This window comes from Toxorhynchites rutilus, chromosome 2 (assembly GCF_029784135.1).
Source record: "Toxorhynchites rutilus septentrionalis strain SRP chromosome 2, ASM2978413v1, whole genome shotgun sequence".
Taxonomy (NCBI): Eukaryota; Metazoa; Arthropoda; class Insecta; order Diptera; family Culicidae; genus Toxorhynchites; species Toxorhynchites rutilus.
The window spans coordinates 229,313,522-229,334,040 of NC_073745.1; the positions used below are offsets into that span (position 1 = coordinate 229,313,522).

The 20,519-nt window shown below is 41.8% G+C and overlaps 2 protein-coding genes across 4 annotated transcripts in view; one reads left to right on the top strand and one right to left on the bottom strand.

The window, feature by feature from the left end:
* Window positions 1-19,542, bottom strand: part of LOC129765473 (beta-1,3-galactosyltransferase 9) — a 114,129-nt gene extending 94,587 nt beyond the window's left edge. For 2 of the 3 annotated variants that reach the window (XM_055765835.1, XM_055765832.1), the window contains exon 1: window positions 19,224-19,541. The gene's annotated coding sequence lies outside the window, so the exon portion shown is untranslated. Of the gene's footprint in view, window positions 1-19,223 lie in introns of all 3 variants that reach the window. The other variant, XM_055765834.1, reaches the window with a different exon arrangement.
* LOC129766719 (uncharacterized) lies at window positions 8,578-13,950 on the top strand. Its single transcript, XM_055767318.1, has one exon. It carries the CDS (start codon window positions 8,578-8,580, stop codon window positions 13,948-13,950), a length of 5,373 nt encoding a protein of 1,790 aa, XP_055623293.1.
* Window positions 19,543-20,519: the final 977 nt, after the last annotated feature.

The following is a 20,519-nucleotide window of genomic DNA, read 5'->3' on the forward strand; positions in this document are numbered from 1 at the left end:
CAGGCTCCCCTTAGAAAAGAGGAAGGAGTGTTAAACCACCTTAGAAACATTTATTGTCTCCTCAAACCTCCACATGCCAAATTTGGTTCTGTTTGCTTGATTAGTTTGTGAGCTATGCAGAAATTTGTGTTTCATCCTTATTACAGCACCATACCCCCCCCCCCTTTCTGGGAGGAGGGAAGAGTGTCTATTTGTCATAGAAATGTTTCTTGCCTCCTAAAACCTTTATATACTAAATTTGGCTCTATTTGCTTGATTAGTTCTCGAGTTATGCACAAATTTATGCTTCATTTGTATGGCAGCCCCACCTTAGAGAGGGGGTAGGAGTGTCTATTCACCATAGAAACGTTTCGTGCCCCTTCCATGCCAATTTTGGTTCCATTTGCTTGATTAGTTCTTGAGTTATGCAGAAATTCATGCTTCATTTGTATGGCAGCTCCCCTTTAGAGGGGGGGAGGAGTGTTTAAAGGGTGTGTCACATCAAATTGCATCACGCTAAAAACGCTGTAGAAATTTCATTTTTAGGAATTATATTCTTCAGCTTTCGCTTTAAAATCAGATAAGAGTGTATAGATCACGTTGGCCATGCTTCACTGTCAATTTTTCGTAAATTTGGAAAAATGTCGTCGAACGAAAAAGAGCGTCGTGAATTAATCCTGTGCACTCATTTCGAGAATCCGGAGTTGTCACATCCGGACATCGGTAAGATGCTGGGAAACGTCCAATCCACGGTCAGCAGAGTACTAAAACGATACTTCGAGAACCTAACCATCGACCGGAAGGTGAAGAATGGCAGAAATTGATGCTCCGTCAGTGAAAAAGATCACAAGCGCGTAGTTAAGCAGTTTAGACGTGATCCGAGAAGTTCGGTCCGGGATGTCGCCAATAAGCTGAATTTGTCAAGTTCATTCGTCCAGCGGACCAAGCAGCGGGAGGGGCTGCGTACATACAAGGTTCAGAAGGCTCCTAACCGCGACGAAAGGCAAAACATGGTGGGGAAGACGCGAGCCCGGAAGCTGTACACCGAAATGCTGACGAAGCCGCATTGCCTGGTAATGGACGACGAAACCTACGTCAAAGCGGACTTTCGTCAGCTGCCGGGCCTGTTGTTCTTCTCCGCAGAGGACAAATTCAGCGTTCCGGAGGGGATTCGCATACAGAAACTATCCAAGTTTGCCAAAAAGTACATGGTGTGGCAAGCGATCTGCTCTTGCGGAAAGCGAAGCGTCCCCTTCGTGATGATCGGCACGGTAAACGGGCAGGTTTACCTTAAGGAGTGCCTACAGAAGCGCTTACTACCACTATTGAAGCAGCACGAGGGCCCGACCATCTTCTGGTCGGATCTCGCTTCGTGCCACTATTCAAAGGACGTGTTGGAGTGGTACGAAGCCAACGGGGTCACCTTCGTGCCAAAGGAAATGAACCCGCCCAACGCGCCGGAGCTTCGCTCAATGGAGAAATATTGGGCGATTATGAAGCAGGCCCTCCGGAAGAACCCAAAAGTTGTCAAATCGGAGGCGGACTTCAAGAGAAAATGGATTTCTGTTAAAAAAAACTACAACCTGACGTTGTACAGAACCTTATGGACGGGGTAAAGAGGAAGGTACGAGCATACGGGCTTAGGCTCGAAGTATGAAAAATGGAAAATGCCAAAAGTTGTTTAATAGTTTTTATTTTACTGTCTAAAATTTTCAAAAGGATCGGTCTACTGGGCGAATTTCTACAGCGTTTTTTCCGTGATGCAATTTGATGTGACACACCCTTTATTTACCATAGAAAAATTCACTTGCTCCCTAAAACCTTCATATGCTAGATTTGGCTCTATTAGCTTGATTAACTCTTGAGTCCGATCTCTTTCGTTCAATTGCCACATAGAGCGTATTGTCAAAGAAGCGCTGAAACTATTTGCACTCACTCGTCGATTCGGGCAGGACTTTACCGATCCGCACGCAATCCTGAAAATTTACACCTGCCTTGTACGATCCAAACTCGATTTTGCGAGTGTGGTGTGGCGACCGCAGTACGATCTACTTATTCAAAGACTTGAAAATGTTCAAAAGAAGTTCTTGAAATTTGCGCTAAGAAATCTGGGATGGAGAGAAGAATCCCGGCCATCATATAAAGATCTCTGCCGTTTGGTAGATCTGGATACCATTAGCAGCAGGCACAAAATTACAGACGTAACTTTTTTTTGCAACGTACTGAACGGACGGATCAAAAGCCCGCGTCTCTACTTCAGGACACCAGTTTTAACGTTTTAAAACCAGCCCCGTTTCTCTTCGTCGACGGAGGATGGATTTGACCCACCCCTGAGGAACAGAAATTACACCCAGCATGAACCGACAGCCAGATTTATGCATGAGTTCAACGTGCTGCAAAATGTTGTTTCTGTAAATATGACATCAGAAGAAATTCGAAGAAGATTAAGATTATATTTTAGAGACCAACTGAATGTATAAGTTCTAAGTTTGTATGTTTTATGTTTTCTGTATTCACGTTTAATTTTAAGAAGGCTAACGGGCCTATAGTCCAAATAAACAAATTAAATTAGAAAAATTAGAAAATTAGTTATGTAGAAATTTATCCTTCATTTGTACAGCAGCTCACCTTAGAAAGAGGGGAGAGGTAACGAACTATCATAAGAACCTTCCCCGACCACAAAAACCTCTACATACCAATTTTCATGTTAATTGATTCAGTAGTTTCCGAGTCCATAAGAATCAGACAGATAGACAGACAGACAGAAATTCATTTTTATAAATATAGATTGTCATGAAATTAACACAAATTTAATCGCCTGTGCCAAATTAAAATATTAAATAAATAGATAAAATAATCGTCGCCGATGACAAAAAAAATGTAATTGATGATTTCATTTTGAAGAATTTCAAGATTGAAGAAGCCGTTTTATATGTGTAGAGTCGACGAAGAAGTGAATGAAATACTGACACAGACACAACTGCATAGTACCCAATGATGAGAAATTGAATTTGTAAAATTTACCATGCACATTTTTTATGAATAATTTTCAGTATATACTCCATCATTGAAGATTTTACTCACTTCATTCATCGATTGCAAGAAGTTTTCCAACACAAAACAAAAACTAATTTTGGTAAACATTTCGTCCTTCAGTCACGGTACTTCTCACAAGCAATAAATCTTCGGAATGAAACATTTAGACTTTTGCATTCTTTCTTCGGTACGTCTCTCAATCGAAAAGAGAGAGCCAAATATATAGCCAAATCCAAAACTGAGGCGCCAAATTCGTGGCTTCTTGGAAAGGCAACAAATGTTGTTGTGAAACACAGGCGCCGCCCGTTCTCGGCCCGTTCAACCATCCCATCCAGAATCAAGGTCGCGTGGAAACGGCTGGCGTCTTCCATCATTATCGTCTCTTTTGCTACGCCCGCCCGCGTGCTTCCTCGGGTCCATTTTTCCGCCAATCTGCGCGCTGCAGGGAAGAGTGAATATTGACATCAGCAGAAATTAGTTCAAGGTTTTCCGGGTGTTATTTGCTTTGCGCTGGTGTGCTGGCTCGGGAAGACAGGAAGAGACGATCGCACTGTTGTCATGAAAATGTTCGTCTCTTCGGAATATTTTGTTGTTCCTTCTTCGACATATTTGTGAGGTATCCAATTCACTATTGGTGTTAAATGAAACTGCATCTTGTTCTCATTTTTTCAAGCCATTAGCAGTATCGAACTGGGTCATGGTTTCATGATGGCTTTGGAAGATGTGAATCTTTTTCGAATTAGGTGTCATATCGATACAACCCATGGAAATTTGATGGCCGCATTCATACCCACCATCCAACGTCAATTTTGACGTCCAGTATAATTTATCGGAGAGGACAGTTGACGTTAGGTGTGTATTGCACTTTAGCTTTTCCGCGTCTGCTCAATAATTATATTTCACAACGAGCAAAAATGTATCTTTAGAGCAGGAATGGCCAAACGGTAGTCCACGGTCTAACGGTCGCCCGTGTAGGTATTCCTAGGCGCCCGCCACCTAGTCTAGGATAGTGTCACCTCCAAACGCAATGAATTGAATATCCCTCCACCTTTTGCTGTGATCATTTCATAAGGTGTTCATGCTAACCTCAATAAAACATATTAGTTGTAAGATTTATAAATGTTCTGAAGAATCCAACTTCATTTTATATTTCATGACTTGATTAGTTTAGACTAAAATTGTTCTTTCGCAACTATTTTTGAGCTATAGGATCAGTGGTGAGAAAATAATTCGTGGTTATATTTCTGCCTCGATGGAGATATGGTTCTTCTAACTTTAGAACTACAAATTCGCCCAAGGGTGTTGAAGTTCGCGTATCATCCTCATCACAATAAGGGAACCCATTTATAACGTATTTAAATTGAATATCCACTGCCAACCAAAACTTTGAGCCAAATTTGTGCGGCTTATTTTGCATGTGTTATGTGAATTTGCCGCTAGCATTAGAAGGGAACAGTTGCTCGTCTATTGAAGACTATTAATCTAGTCTATTAAGACTTATCGTCTATTAATTTTCTAACGACTTTTTGGTACAGTCAACGTTGGTAGACCGCAGCCTAACATTTGAACAATTAGTCGCTCGTGATGCCCAAAAGTTTGGCCACCACTGCTCTAGAGCAATTCCAAAATATGTTTTAAAATGATTTTAAAAACATTTATTTCTGATTCAAATGAAAGTTTTTATTCCGTTTGGGTTTGAGGAAAAATGAGTTTTCCACAGCAATTGGTAAGTTTAGTAAGAGAAATCTTTGATAATTTATATCTCAAAAACTATAAGTTGTATCGAAATAGTGTCTTAGGAAGAGTTATAGAGTATTGATGCTCAAACGTGAAAAAAATTTACACTGAGGAAAAAATGGTACTCTTTTTTCTATTTACAGAAAAAAAAAACACTTTAATTTGCAATATCTAAAATATGTATTTTTCAATTTTTTAAAATTTCTTTTCATATGAAATAGTCACACTATAAGGAAGACTGTTCGACTGACGAACGATGTTTGAATCTGAGTTACATATACAGAGTATCTTAAAGATACCTGACTTCAGGTACAATCTAGGCATAACGAAAACAAGTTAATTATTTTTGTACCCATAACGTCCGGTTGAATCAACGAGGTGTATTTGTGTTGTTAGGATTTCGATTCTACTTTGAAAACTGTTAGGCTAAGGTGACATTGGATCGGAGTACGCACGAAAAATTGATTTACGATAATCGACGAAGAGAAACAAACAATTTTGTTTTCTAGAAGCTGGCGAATTCTAACGAAGCAAGGAGGAACCAATCTAACCACACCAAAACAATTCTATATAGTTGTTTACTTCTCACGCTTGCATGCGTTTTGTGCAGCCACATTTTCGCAAGAAGCTGCAAGCAGTGCAAAGTTGCTTAAATGACCAATGTCATTACACCCAAAACGTTTCACTACTATCGGAGATGGTGCTGCCAACTTCTATGACGGATTGGCATGAAATTCCCTATTCGCATAGTGCTGAAATCGCGCAATTATTGTTTTTTTGCTCCCGAATTTGTAAACAAGTTTTTCTTAAAGCTATATTTTCCAAATTGGTGTGAATGATAACTCAAAATTAAAATAATGGATTTATTTTCCCCCAACTTAATATTTTGTCGATCTTTATCTTTATCAGTTATTCAGGAATAAGCTCCGTCGCCGCGAAAATAAAATAATGATGATGATGATGGTCCCACCTCATACCGCTACAAAGGTTAGAGCTGGACGATTTATTTTTAAGATAATTATGAATTTACAGATATACATGGAAACCAGTATGCAAAACAAAACGGACTGGTTTTGTTTCAGACATAAATTTACTATCACTAGAACAACGGGCAATAGGCGAAAACTGAAAAATTGAATGGTCAAGGCTTGTCAAGAAAATTTCCATACCGGGAAGATCCTTAACTGATCGGGAATTGAACCCGATATCTTGAAGTTTCTACTAGAGACTCACTCTGAGATCTGCCACAGTACAGAAAAAACCTCGACATAACCATCTGCTAATGCGATAGTTTACGAGTATTCTGTAGGGGCTATCCCGAGCTCGATTCCGGTTTCCACTGTAGATCCTAGAAAATTTCATTATCCATCGGTTTTCGCCAGTGTTCAGAATCTAGATTGTCTATGCCTACAGAAACGCGCGCGTGGCTCAGACGATTGTAGACTACTCTTGTATGTATTTTTTAAACTTAATGTAAAAACAACAATAATGTAGAAAAAATCCATCATCATCAGTATGAACATAGTAGCTAATGCATCTGAAAAAATACTAAACACATAAACACTTTTGCTAATTCATAACACAGATTTAACATATATGATACACAAATTTTTGAACTCGGCTATTGTTGCTGCTCGTTTAATATTTCTGGGCATCGAATTGAAGAAATTCACTCCTTTATATTAGGCTGTCAAAAAAGTCCTGCGGTATTTCCGCGAGGTGTCGTTGTAAGCGCGTAGTTCTAGTTGTATTCATTGTATCGAGTCATACTATAGCTTGTTGGAAAGGTATTTTTGCGCGCTATAATATAGTCCTTGACAGTGTTTTGTTTGGTTAAGTCGTTCGTGAGTTATAGTGTCGCAAATATGGAGCAAAATAAAGAGAAAATCCGACATATTTTACAGTACTAGTATGACAAAGGCAAAAATGCATCTCAAGCTGCCAATAAAATTTGTGCAGTTTATGGACCCGATACAGTTTCCATTCCCACCGCACAACGATGGTTTCAACGTTTTCGTTCTGGTGTAGAGGTTGGCGAAGATGCGCCACGCTCCGGAAGGCCTGTCGTCGAAAATTGCGACAAAATCGCTGAATTAGCCGAGAAAGACCGGCATAGTAGCAGCCGTAGCATCGGCCAAGAGCTGGGGATAAGTCATCAAACCGTTATTAACCATTTGAAGAAGCTTGGATTCACAAAGAAGCTCAATGTATGGGTGCCACACACGTTGACGCAAAAAAACATCTTTGACCGTATCGACGCATGTGAATCGCTGCTGAATCGCAACAAAATCGACCCGTTTCTGAAGCGGATGGTGACTGGCGATGAAAAGTGGGTCACTTACGACAACTTGAAGCGCAAACGGTCGTGGTCGAAGCCCGCTGAAGCGGCTCAGACGGTGGCCAAGCCCTCATTAACGGCCAGGAAGGTTCTGCTGTGTGTTTGGTGGGATTGTCAAGGAATAATCTATTATGAGCTGCTTCCCTATGGCCAAACGCTCAATTCGGACCTGTACTGCCAACAACTGGACCGCTTGAAGGTAGCACTCATGAAGAAGAGGCCATCTTTGATAAACAGAGGCCGCATTGTCTTCCATCAGGACAACGCCAGGCCACACACTTCTTTGGTGACGCGCCAGAAGCTCCGGGAGCTCGGATGGGAGGTTCTTTTGCATCCGCCGTATAGTCCGGACCTTGCACCAAGTGACTACCACCTGTTTTTGTCCATGGCGAACGAGCTAGGTAGTCAGAAGTTAGCCACAAAAGAGGCCTGTGAAAATTGGCTATCCGAGTTTTTTTGCCAATAAGGAAGCGAGCTTCTATAACAGGGGTATTATGAAGTTGGCATCTCGTTGGGAACAAGTCATCGAACAAAACGGCGCATATTTGACTTAAAACAGATTGTTCACGCACATCATATGCCGCGCGTGAATTCTATGTAATGCTCCTTCCGAGCACCCCCGTAAAAACTACTAAGCAAGCTTTGCTTTTTCCTGTTTTCTAGTATCCATAGAGATAATAAATTTTATCATTCGGAAAAAGACAGCCAACCGCGTCGGTCGCTATAGAACATTGTAGCAAATAAATTAGTTCGAGAAAATTGCTTCGTTTTTGAGTGCGTGTACTGAAGAAGGAAGAATCAAAATAGGTGAACCCAGACCCTCTGACCATCAAACCGAGACGGGTCCGAACATTGGTGCCGTGACCAGGATTTTGCTGTAGGTCAAAGGGTTATCGGATACGCAATTTTTGGTCGTTTGTTCGTCGCTATTCTACATGCCAGCTATAGGGTAAAGGACCCTGCTGCATTTTTAAAATTGGAGCATAGAATATCAGCATACAAGGCCTATTGTACAGGCTCAAACGGTGAGTACCTGTCCAATAATTTATGCTGATTCTGTTGGATCTACCGGATCTTTCTTTCTCGGTACCTGCTGCGCACTTTTCTTTCTCGAAATTTCCAAATACGGCTTGAACTATTTCAACGCATGCTACTGCGATTTGGTGCTTGAGTTTTGAAAACTATCTCGCTTGAACGAATTGCCCGCGATCACGGGAGGCCTTGTTCATCGTTACGTCGTGAGCATTGGTCTTTTTTCACGAGTTACCCAATCGATGCCGACACACTTACCTGGACAGCATTGGTCAAACAACGCTTCCGGATTATTGTTCCTGTATCAGAATTAAACAAAATACAAGGCCTATTTTCATAGGCTCGCAGGTGAGCCTCTTTCCAATCCTCATACTATTCTCCAGTGGGTGCTTGTTTGTGTTCCTTGTTTCGCAGCTGTCGTTTCATTTCGTCTGCTTTCCATCAACATCGTCATCATGGGGAAGAAGATGAAGGCAAACCTTCAACTCCGAGAGGCTGTTATTGGATTCGTATACCGGACCGAAAAGTTTGTTAAGAACTACGACGCTGACACCGACGTCCACCAACTGCAAGAACGGATAGCAAAACTGGATGAGAAGTGGAGCGAATTTGAAAGCGTCCAAGGTGACATTGAGGAATTGGAGGAGGATGAAAATAACATGGCGGCCCATGAGCAGTTTCGAGCGGATTTCGAGGAGCTGTTTTTTAAGGTAAAGGCAGGGTTGAGGTCCAAGTTACCATTCTCTCCACCCTCTCCCACCGCTACTTCTTCCATTAGAGATAGGAATGTGGGTGCATGTACTGGCATTCGATTGGCCAAGATCAGCTTGCCAGAGTTCAGTGGGGAATACGATAAATGGCTGCCATTCTTTGATACTTTCCGATCATTGATTCATGAAAACACGGATTTAAATCAGATCCAAAAATTTCATCATTTGCGAGCGTCTCTAAGGGGTGAAGCACTTAAGGTGGTGGATTCCTTCCAAATGAGCGAAGCTAGTTATGGGGTCGCCTGGTCTGCCTTGGTGAAACGTTATTCGAATAAATACCTTCAGAAGAAACGCCATGTAAACGCGATGTTGCAATACCCGAAAGTGAAGAAGAGGTCGGCAAATGGAATACACGAGTTAATTGAATGCTTCGATCGACATACGAAAATTCTCGATCAACTAGGAGAAATTACTACGGACTGGGGAGCGATGTTGATGCAGCTGTTGGTGTCGAAACTTGACGATGAGTCGCTGAAGGACTGGGAGGAGCGTGCGGTCAAGAAAGACGATCCTGTTTTCGCAGATGTTATGGAGTTTCTTGAAGGACAGACACGGATCCTGGATGCTGTAGCGGTCGATCGACGTTCGGAGAATCTGCCATCACATTTCTCCACCGCTAACTCCAGCTTCAAGAAATCGGGTTCCAAATTTTCTGTGCATGCAACCACGGACACTCCCTCGATGCAGTGTCTTCAATGCAACGGTCGACATTACCTCACAAGCTGTCCTGCATTTGGCCAGATGTCATTAGAGAAACGTTTCCAAGTAGTCAACTCTAAGAAGCTGTGCAGTAACTGTTTGAAACAAGGTCATCTGAATCGTGACTGCACTTCGCGTTTCCGTTGTCGCACTTGTAGCAAGAAACACCATTCTCTTCTCCACCCTGGAATAGACGCGGCGGCTTTCACTCCAACTGTTAATCCAACTACGCAGGTGCCGTCTTCGAATCGGCAACAAACAAGCCCTTCCACACATGTGGTTTCAACAGACGATTCTTTGCAAACGGTGCAGAGTTCAGTGGCCACAATTTTCGCTTCCAACGTCGCGACAGAACATCGAGAGTATCATGTCTTCCTTTCCACGGTACTGGTGACGGTAAAGGACTGCAACGGGCGGTCACATCTGGCAAGGGCGCTTTTGGACAGTGGGTCACAGGCAAATCTTATCTCGGATCGTCTGTGTCAAATTCTCAAGTTACCTCGGAAAGGAGTTAGTGTGCCGATTTCTGGTATTGGTAGTTCTACTTTTCGAGTTTCACATTCCGTGTCGACGACGATTTCATCTCGAATAAGCGATTACTCAGTACCGATGGAATTCTTTGTAATGAAGAAAGTGACTGAGGACCAACCATCAGCGACTATCCCCATTGGAGACTGGAATCTTCCAACCGACATCGAGTTAGCTGATCCAGGGTTCAACAAACGTGGTGCGATTGACCTTCTTCTCGGATTGGAATATTTCTACGAGTTCCTCCTGCTCAATGGTGGCCGGGTTCAAATCCAGCGCATAGGCAACGGGCGTCCACTATTCGTCAACACAGTATTCGGGTGGGTTGCAGCAGGAAAGGTTAACTTAGGTCGAATGAATCCAGTTCCCGTTTGTCATGTGGCAGTTGACAACTCATTGGAGCAGAAGATCGAGCGATTCTGGACTATTGAGGAGATTCAGGACGTTCCGCGGCTAACACAAGAAGAAATCTATTGCGAAAATCATTATAAAGTCACGTTTTCGCGTGACACCGAAGGACGATATGTGGTTCGGCTCCCAAAACGATTGGGTTTCGAAAAGATGATCGGAGACTCAAGAGAAATGGCGGTACGGCGATTGATTCAGCTGGAGAGGCGTTTTAAGCGGGATGAAGATTTGCATAAGCGGTACAGTGACTCCATACGAGACTACTTGATCAACGGGCACATGTTATTGGTCGAAGATGTGGAGGAACGGTCTGAGCATCGGCTCGTGTGTTACTTGCCACATCATCCGGTCATCAAGGAGACCAGCACGACAACAAAGATTCGACCAGTGTTCGATGGATCAGCCAAGACAACCAGTAATTATTCCCTTAACAATGCACTGATGACGGGACCGGTTATTCAGGATCAACTAATTGATCTGATCTTACGTTTCCGCAAGCACAAGGTAGCGTTAGTCGCAGACATCGAAAAGATGTACCTACAGGTGAAGGTGCATTCGGACGACTGTCCACTCCAACGCATTCTCTGGCGGTTCTCTCCATCCGATCCGATAAAGACTTACGAGTTACAACGGGTAACATTTGGTTTGGCGCCCTCTTCTTTCCTCGCTACTCGATCACTCCAGCAGTTGGCGGAAGATGAAGGCGATGCGTTCCCACGAGCGAAAGCGGCGCTCGTCGACGATTTCTATATAGACGATTACATCGGAGGCGCTGATTCTGTGGAAGAAGCGGTATTACTGAGACAGGAACTTGAGCAGTTGTTACCAAAAGGTGGTTTTCGATTGCGCAAATGGAATTCCAGTACGGAAGGCGTGCTGGAAGGCGTATCTGCAGAAGATTTAGGAACGCAAACTACATTGGTGCTCGACAAGGAAGAGCAAGTGAAGGCGCTAGGTGTCATTTGGAAACCGGGGCCGGATGTACTTGGTATCGACGTCTCCACATCTAGCATAATCGGTTGCTGGACTAGGCGACAGGTGTATTCGGTCATTGCACGACTTTTCGACCCACTCGGACTCATTGGTCCAGTCATAACATGGGCCAAGGTTCGGATGCAGCAGCTCTGGGTGGCTTTCCAAGATTGGGACGAGCCACTTTCACAGGAATTAACGGAACGGTGGGCTCAATTCTACGAACAACTTCCTCTCCTCTCTAATGTTAAGGTGAATCGTTTCGCCTTCTGCTCGCAGCCATACCTGGTGCAGTTTCACATCTTCTCAGATGCGTCGGAGGCGGCGTATGGGGCGTGTATTTATGCTCGAACGATTAGTCAAACGGGACTGATCAAGGTGGAGTTATTGTCATCAAAATCACGACCAGCACCGCTGAAAAGGGTCAGCATCGCAAGGTTGGAGCTCTGCGGGGCGTTGCTCGCAGCGAAACTCTACCAAAAAGTACGACATGCGCTAAAGATGGACGACACTGAAGCTTGGTTTTGGTCTGATTCGACGGTGGTCCTTTGCTGGTTGAGATCACCATCCTATGTCTGGCCGACGTACGTTGCGAACCGTGTCTCACAAATCCAGGAATGGACGAAAGGTCATCGATGGAATCACGTCAAGGGGACGGAGAATCCAGCCGATCTCGTGTCACTAGGAGTCACACCGAAGGACTTTGTCGATCTGCAAAACTGGTTCCACGGTCCTGCTTGGTTATCGTTGCTGGACCAACACTGGAATAATCCCAAACGGTATGATGATCCACCGGAAGACCAATTAGAACGAAAACGGATCATTTTAACCGCTTTAACACATATGGAACCACATCCACTAATCGACCGTATCTCATCGTACTGGAAGTTGCTTCGAGTAACAGCTCTTTGTTTACGCTTCGCGCGGAAATGTCAGCGTCGACACAACGAAATTCCTGACATCTCTCACATCAGTGTCGCAGAACTGCAAGTCGCAAAACAAGTTTTGGTTCGTCAGGTGCAGCAGGAAGCGTTCGCTACAGAGCTTAAGGAGCTATCCAATCATCGCGTCGTCCCAGTCCGTTCACCGCTGAAACTCCTCAACCCGTTTCTCGATCAGCAAGGCGTACTCCGTGTTGGTGGCCGGCTTGAAGCCGCGAACGAATCGTTTCCCGTAAGGCAACCCATCATCATCCCTAGCAAACACTCGTTCTCGCGTCTTGTCGCTGTTGCATACCATCAGCTCTCCCTTCACGCTGGCCCACGTATGACGCTCGCACAAGTCCGCCAGGAATATTGGCCCCTGAATGGCATGTCTCTAGCAAGCTATACTTACCGGAATTGCATTCGCTGTTTCCGAAGCAACCCTGTCCCTGTCACTCAACCTCCCGGACAGTTTCCTCGTTCTCGAACACTTCCCGCTCGACCTTTTGCCACTACTGGCGTAGATTTCTGTGGACCAATCTACCTCAAACCCGTTCACCGCAAAGCTGCAGCGCAGAAGGCCTACATCGCTGTTTTCGTCTGCTTCTGTACCAAAGCAGTTCACTTGGAGTTAGTGGGCGATTTGTCGACAGCTAAATTCATCGCCGCTCTTTGTCGTTTTGTTGGAAAACGAGGCGTTCCTGCCGAAATCCAATCGGACAACGGGCTCAATTTCAAAGGAGCTAGCAACGAACTCCGAGCGCTATACGATCTGCTCAATGATTCCTCAAGCGCAACCACCATTAGCAACGAAGCGGCTCAGAATGGAATCGTGTGGAAATTCATTCCACCGAAAGCTCCAAACTTCGGTGGTCTTTGGGAAGCCGCCGTCAAATCCGCTAAGTCTTCTCTGGTGAAACTTCTCGGACAACGTCGGCTGTCGTTCGAGGATATGACCACCGTTCTTGGTCAGGTTGAAGCGGTAATGAATTCTCGCCCTTTGACACCCCTTTCCGAGGTCCCCGACGAATTGGATGTCCTGACCCCGGGTCATTTTCTCACCGGATCTTCGCTGTTGGCGATTCCAGATCCGGACTATACAGGCGTTCCAACCAATAGGCTCGAACACTACCAACAACTTCAACAGCTCATCCAGCAGCACTGGAAGCGTTGGCGAAGGGAGTACATCTCGCAACTCCATAACGTCAACCAGCGTGCCTTTCCACCGATCAAACTGAAGGTCGGACAGATGGTCGTCCTGAAGGAGGATGACAAAGCACCGTACTCTTGGCCCCTCGGCCGTATCACTGAAGTCCACCCTGGCCCGGACGGAGTGGTCAGAGTAGTGACTCTGAGGACATCGCAAGGGATATACAAACGGCCGGCGTCTCGTGTTTGCCTGTTGCCGTTTGAGAAGGACTCGAGAGGGCAACCATCAACCTCCTGCCTTCTGCAGTCAACCAGTGGAACCCCGAGGGACGTGACGTCACCTACTCACAACTATGAAGCACAAGGACATAACAAGTGATGAAGATAAAATAATTGTAATATAGATTTAGTAAATCCTCATGCGGATTTAGGTGGCCGGCATGTTCACGCACATCATATGCCGCGCGTGAATTCTATGTAATGCTCCTTCCGAGCACCCCCGTAAAAACTACTAAGCAAGCTTTGCTTTTTCCTGTTTTCTAGTATCCATAGAGATAATAAATTTTATCATTCGGAAAAAGACAGCCAACCGCGTCGGTCGCTATAGAACATTGTAGCAAATAAATTAGTTCGAGAAAATTGCTTCGTTTTTGAGTGCGTGTACTGAAGAAGGAAGAATCAAAATAGGTGAACCCAGACCCTCTGACCATCAAACCGAGACGGGTCCGAACACAGATGATTGTAACTAATTTTATGAACAAATGAAAATTCAAAAAAAAATACCGCAGGACTTTTTTGACAGCCTAATATAATAGCGAGTTTTGCGACCTACTAAATAGAAAGATGGGTGTTCTTGTATCATTCGCGTTTCTTGTATTATACCTATTAGGGATTGCATTACCGTGCCAAATTTTCAATAACCGGTTATCCGGTAATGAAAATTTCATTACCGGTAAAACCGGTAAACAAATACTTCAAAATAAAACCATTATCTTGAAGAAACGGTTTTTATTGATAATGTTTGTTTTACAAAAAGTTGGTTAAAGTAATACTTAAGGACACAGAGAATGTTAATTTTGTCGCCTTCTAATCTCGATCGGATCTCATTAACAAAGCTTCCAGAAGAGGAAACGTCCGTTCAGAGTCCAGTACCATTGTCATGTATTTGTCTCTGATCCCTCTTTACGAAAACTCTAGTCCGAAGGTTTTCATCAATCCGTTTATAGACGTTCAGTTTGGGCTGGACGTTGTTACCTTTGTTTGTTGCAATTGTCGTTCAAATTTTTCCTTGATGCTCAACTGTTCTGCAGGTTCCGCATCACCCAGTGGATTTTTTTCTTCCTGTTGTCCAGCTACAGAATAAATATCATCATCATCATCAAATTTGATCAAGTCAGGATCAATTTCAAATCAGGGTTGCCATAACAAAATCTGTGTTTTCGACCTGAAAAAATCTTATTATCTTAGTTCTTTTCCAGAAAATCTGTATGGATATCTGTATTGTATTTATTAGACTAATTTTTAGCCATAATTTGAGCTTTAGTTATTATACGATGTTGAAGGTAACCACGTGGCGCTAGTAAACATATACATTGTAGAAAACACAACGCTTCATTGAGGTGTAATGAAAGTTTAAACAGTTGCATTTTTTCATGCTTGTTTGTATTGCGCAACGTAAATACTCTTATCATAACATATTCTAGAGCACACACAAAAATGTAAGGCATAACTGCCAACGAATGAAAACGTAGATTCAAAAACTGGATAACTGTCAACGAATGAAAAGATGAAAAGGGGACATTAAATTGACATGAAGCCATGTGTTCAGGATAAGGACAGGTTCTGATAGAAATTTTCATGCTACATAAATTAATCGGTATGTTTTCATTTATATTAACATTTTTTGAACTTTTATTGTTCAACCGTTTACCAATCATTTCAGCAGTAGTTATTTGTCTACTCTTATCCAGTTCAATACCTGTTCCAACAGCTTCAACTCACACGAAGATTTTGTGGGTTCTATAGATTCTACTCAAAATTTCCAAAGTCTAATCCTGCGTCCTTAGATTTGATGTATTGTTCTGGGCATATATTATCCAAAGAGTAAGATAAAAAGTTCTGGTTTCCTAGTGGATCTGAGTAAATTCAATAGCAAAAGGTAGTTCAAAATAAGTAAAATAGATTTGCTCATCGAGTCGTTCAAATGATGTAAAATTCAATTCGCTGTTTGGTTTCGTATTTTACTTGAAAATTAAAGAACAGGTTCAGTTCTCGTTGAACATCCGCAGACTGCGTTCAACGACGGATTCCAGTGAGAGCAAGCTTGTTGCAGATAAATTCAGAATATTCAATGATTTGAGCTCTACTTTTTGCTGAATTTAGTTAAACTCAATGTAACTCGATAGATCTATAGAATGTATCTTTCATCTGAAACTTATTTTCATCAAAACTTCAGACGACAATAGCTAAAATTTTGAGGATTCCCAGTTCGGTAGACTCATCAATTATGATTGAAGAGTACGAATTTTCAATTTTCTCCAAAGGAATAGTTTTCAATGCTCGGATTGTTAGAATCCCTAACCAGGTTGGCTGCCTCATTTGTGTAGACCGCAATGCCTGTTCCAAACATTGACTCTACCGATTATTCATTTGGCAATTTTATAATTATCTATTATTAGATGATTAGGGAGTGTTCATATCGATTGCAATATATATCGACATCTCGTAAATTCGTCAAGAAATGACTAAGAAATAAGCTCTCGAAATGGAGAATTTTCGTGAAGTGATCGGAAATAATTATTCAAATTCATTGAATAAAAATAATTGTTGAGTAAAATTGGAACCTTATCTTAAAAAATCTGTAAATTCTGTATGAAATCCTGAAAATCTGTAATCTGTATCTATTCTTGGCTTTAAAAAGTCTAAAAAATCTGTATAAATATAGATTATTCTGTAGATTTGGAAACCCTGTTTCAACTGCCTGCTTGATCAATTCAGTGAGGTTTGATAGAAGACATCAAAGTCATCATCAACTGTGTCACGATTTCGAGCAAAATGATTATTCATTCAGGGCTTCAAGCAGCTGCTTCGAAATTTCTGGTGGTTGCTCTGATAGCTGTTCTAGTACAAATTGCAATCTGACGTCAGCTTCATGAAGCTGCATTTCTTCCGCAATAGCAGTTTAACAGCGACCAGAACTGGTTCGAGGGCATCAACCAATTCTTTTAGCGCTGTCAGTTCTTCATCGCTGAAACTTATTTTGTGTTTCGCTTTCAGATCGAGCAGCGATTTTTGAACTGAAGTTCGGAGGTCGTAGAATCGGCGGAACACTGCCGGTTGTGATTTTTCGATCTTATTTTGATTCTCGAGTCATATTTCAGAGCGGCATAAAGACAAAAATTATTTATGGTGTAAAGATTAAAATTACCGAAATTACCCGTTAATGATTGTAAAATTACCGGTAATTCGGTAATGGAAAATGACACGGTATTGCCGGTAAAACCGGTTAACAATCCCTAATACCTATGTAAATCACTTCCTCGTTCAATTCGCTCACACAAGTATCGAGGCAGCATTCCATTCAAAATTTTAAAGATGAACACCATTGTGAAGTAATAAATCCTTTGCCTAACAGATAACCACTGTAGCGCGTCCAACATTATGCTAGAGGAAGTGTATCTATGACATTTTAATACTAATCGCATAATCTTATTCTGTAAGCGCTACAATCTCAATAATTGTGTGCTATTGGCAAGGAACAAGATAAATGAGCAGAAGTCTAGTGATTTGTACAATCTAATTTTACTAGTTATAGTTAACTCATTCTTCAAACGGCATATGACGCTATACTTTTTAGCATTTTTTTTGATGACATTATCAATGTGAGATTTAAAAGCTTGTTTGTCATCAATCACTGCTCCTAGATATTTGATTTCTGTAACGCATTCGAGTGCCTCACCATCGATTTCAAAATTACCGTTGAATCTGGAGTTTGCTGAAGAAATGAGCATGTATTTAGTCTTACTAACATATAGTTTCAATTGTTTAAATTTCAGCCACCGAGCAAGAGAATGAAGATCTTCGTTCAAATGTACCGCGGATTCATTCAAGTCCTTAGCTGCGATAAACAGAACAGTATCATCCGCGAACAAATTAACATCACCATGTAAACTATGAAAATCAAATACAGTAGAACCTGTTTTTGTTCGGTTTTTTATGCGATTTTTTGTTGGATACTTGAAAAAAAAATGAAATCATCCGTTATTCATTGTATTTTTTCTATCCTTGATATGTATTTCATCACTCTACATAGGGACTGTGTCAGCTAATTTCCATTCTGATGCTTTGTTTTGTTTGTTTTATGGTGTCAGTAGGAGCTTAAAGAAAGGAGCAAAGAATTGATTTTATGATTTGCGCAAGTGAGTAGACCGCTTATTAGAGTGGAAAAAGGAAATCGAATGTTGATCACGAATAAAATCATTAGGATTTGAGTTAGTTTCTTCTTTTTTTTCAAATTGTGTAGCGAACACTATTTTTTAAAGTTACTGGTGAAGTTTAGTACGATTTTTTATGTGATTTTGTGCGGTTCCTATCCCCGCATAAAAATAGGTTTGTCTGTACAATCAATAATTACGAAAACAAAATCATGTTTTTCTCCCCAGGAGTAATGCTTTTCTAAACAAGAATAGCTCAGTAGCTTTAATTTGATTTGTCGATCTTCTGAATCGGTCCAGTAGTTTAAAAGTTATAAATATTTGTGGCGGAAAAAGGGATTTTTGCCCGTTTTTTTAACATTTAAAAATGAAGGGTTCGGAATTTGAAACTATTCGGAATATGTGACAAAACGGTACCGCTATTCGAAAGAAATATTTTGTGTAACCGCGATTGATCAATCATCTTAAACTGTTAAGGAATAGCAACGAGTATCGGCAAAAAAATAGCAATACATATTTATCAACCAATCAATTAGAATGTCGTGGACAAATCCGTGAAAGCCCGATAAGAAGTGCCGGATTGATTGAATTGTTATCTGTATCGTGTCGTTTGAAGTTTCAATTACACATAAGCGGTAATCAAATGTTATCGAAATGACGAACGAACGTGATGAATTATAGAGGTTTTAAACTTTTCAGTTCATTCGCCTCTAGATATCGAAATGACAAATCTAACTTGGCATTTAAAGCAAAATTGTGGTGGAATCAATTTTTGTTTTTCCCACGAATTCACCATGGCCCTTGATCGTGGGCTGCTGCTGCCTTCATTCCGCTTGCTGCTCACTTGTTAGCTTGCTTTGGGGTTTGCGTTTGGGTTTGTTTCTATCGATTGGCTTTCGCCAATTGAAACTCGTTACTCACGGGTCCATATATATCGGATGACGCGCCCAAAAATTCAAAAAGAAAATTCCTGTTTACTGCCTGATACCAGCTTCTTCTCGTTTCTTGTAATTCACCATTGTTCGCAACGGTTCTCGTTCCCGTCTTCTGGATCATTATAGCTGTGAAATCAATATCACGGGAATAGAATTGTTACAAGAAAAATCTGTTGGAAAACCAATTGCCTTGAAACAAATAAGATATTATGCTTCGAGGCCATTTGGAGATAACATCCTTCAATAACTGTGCGTTTCACAATGTCCTCGCTCTATAAATTCACCTTTTCCACATTACACAGCTTTCTTCGCTGATGAATCCTGTCGTATGATGTAAAGCACTTGAAACACCCTCTCTTATTAAGATCTTCTATTTTGCCACTCAAAACAACAAGGCTATCTCATCGAACTTTCACTCACAACGCAATCCATTCAGGGTAGTTTCACATTTCCAACGGAGGTAAGAAAAAGCAAGTTTCTTTTCAATCAAAAGCAAGCGGCGAGGATAAAATGAATTGTTGATTTCAAACTGTGCGCAAAGTAGAGGTTCGAAACGCATACAAACCGTACCGTATGTTGATTTTAACTGACACGATGACTCTCGCTGTGCCACAGAAGCTGTTGAGCGAGTGGCCGGGGGCTCGAAAGAGCATCACACGCACACACACCTACTCTGTTTAGCATCTCTCGTGACACAACAGCTTGACAGTTCAGCAATGTTTGTTTTCAATTTTCCAGTTATTTAGGCGTGTTTACACATACATGGTTAAGGCAGGTCTACACTGTGGCAACAGTTTGTTCCCTCAACCTTTGGGATATCAAAATTGTCGTGTTGGAATAGGATTCAGTTCTTGTTTCATATTTTTATTTGCTCTGCCAAAAATTCTAGCGTTCAATTTCAGAGTATAATCTAGCATGTAAAAGTTATCTAACCAATCTCGATTTTTAAATTTTTAATTAAATTGAAATAGTTAGAAAAAACGTTTTAACCGTAAGGGCGATTACACATTATCCGGTTTCTGCCAGACCGGTTTCAAAAAGCGCCGCTGGGTTTGGACGGAAAACCGGACAACAATGTGAAAGATACCTCGCGCTACACAAAACCGTACATCTCTCACAAGCACATATATGCATTTATTTATATGTGGATTTGACAGGTAAACATTGCTTCAAATATTCCGGTTACATGCAGCTGAGTGCAGACGGAAAACCTTAAACCCACAGCTGCTGCGGCAACCACGAGCGTTCTCATATGTATGTTCCTTGGAAATCACATAAGGCCGAATGTTGGAGTGTAGCACACCATGAGCATGATCAAAGTGAGACCAGGCCTCACGGACATAACACACATCCTGCATCATAACGGCGTTCTTACCGTACCTATGAATACTTCCGCCCCACTTCAGAATACGTTTAAAAAACTAACTTTAGTCCAGCTGCGGTTTATTCATTCATCTTCTTCTTCTTGAATTGCGTTAACGTTCTCTGTGGAACTTTTGCCGTCTCAACGTATGTATTAACTAGCGTCGTTTATTAATACCTAGTTGAGATTTCTTAAGTATATTTAAATGTATTCCGAA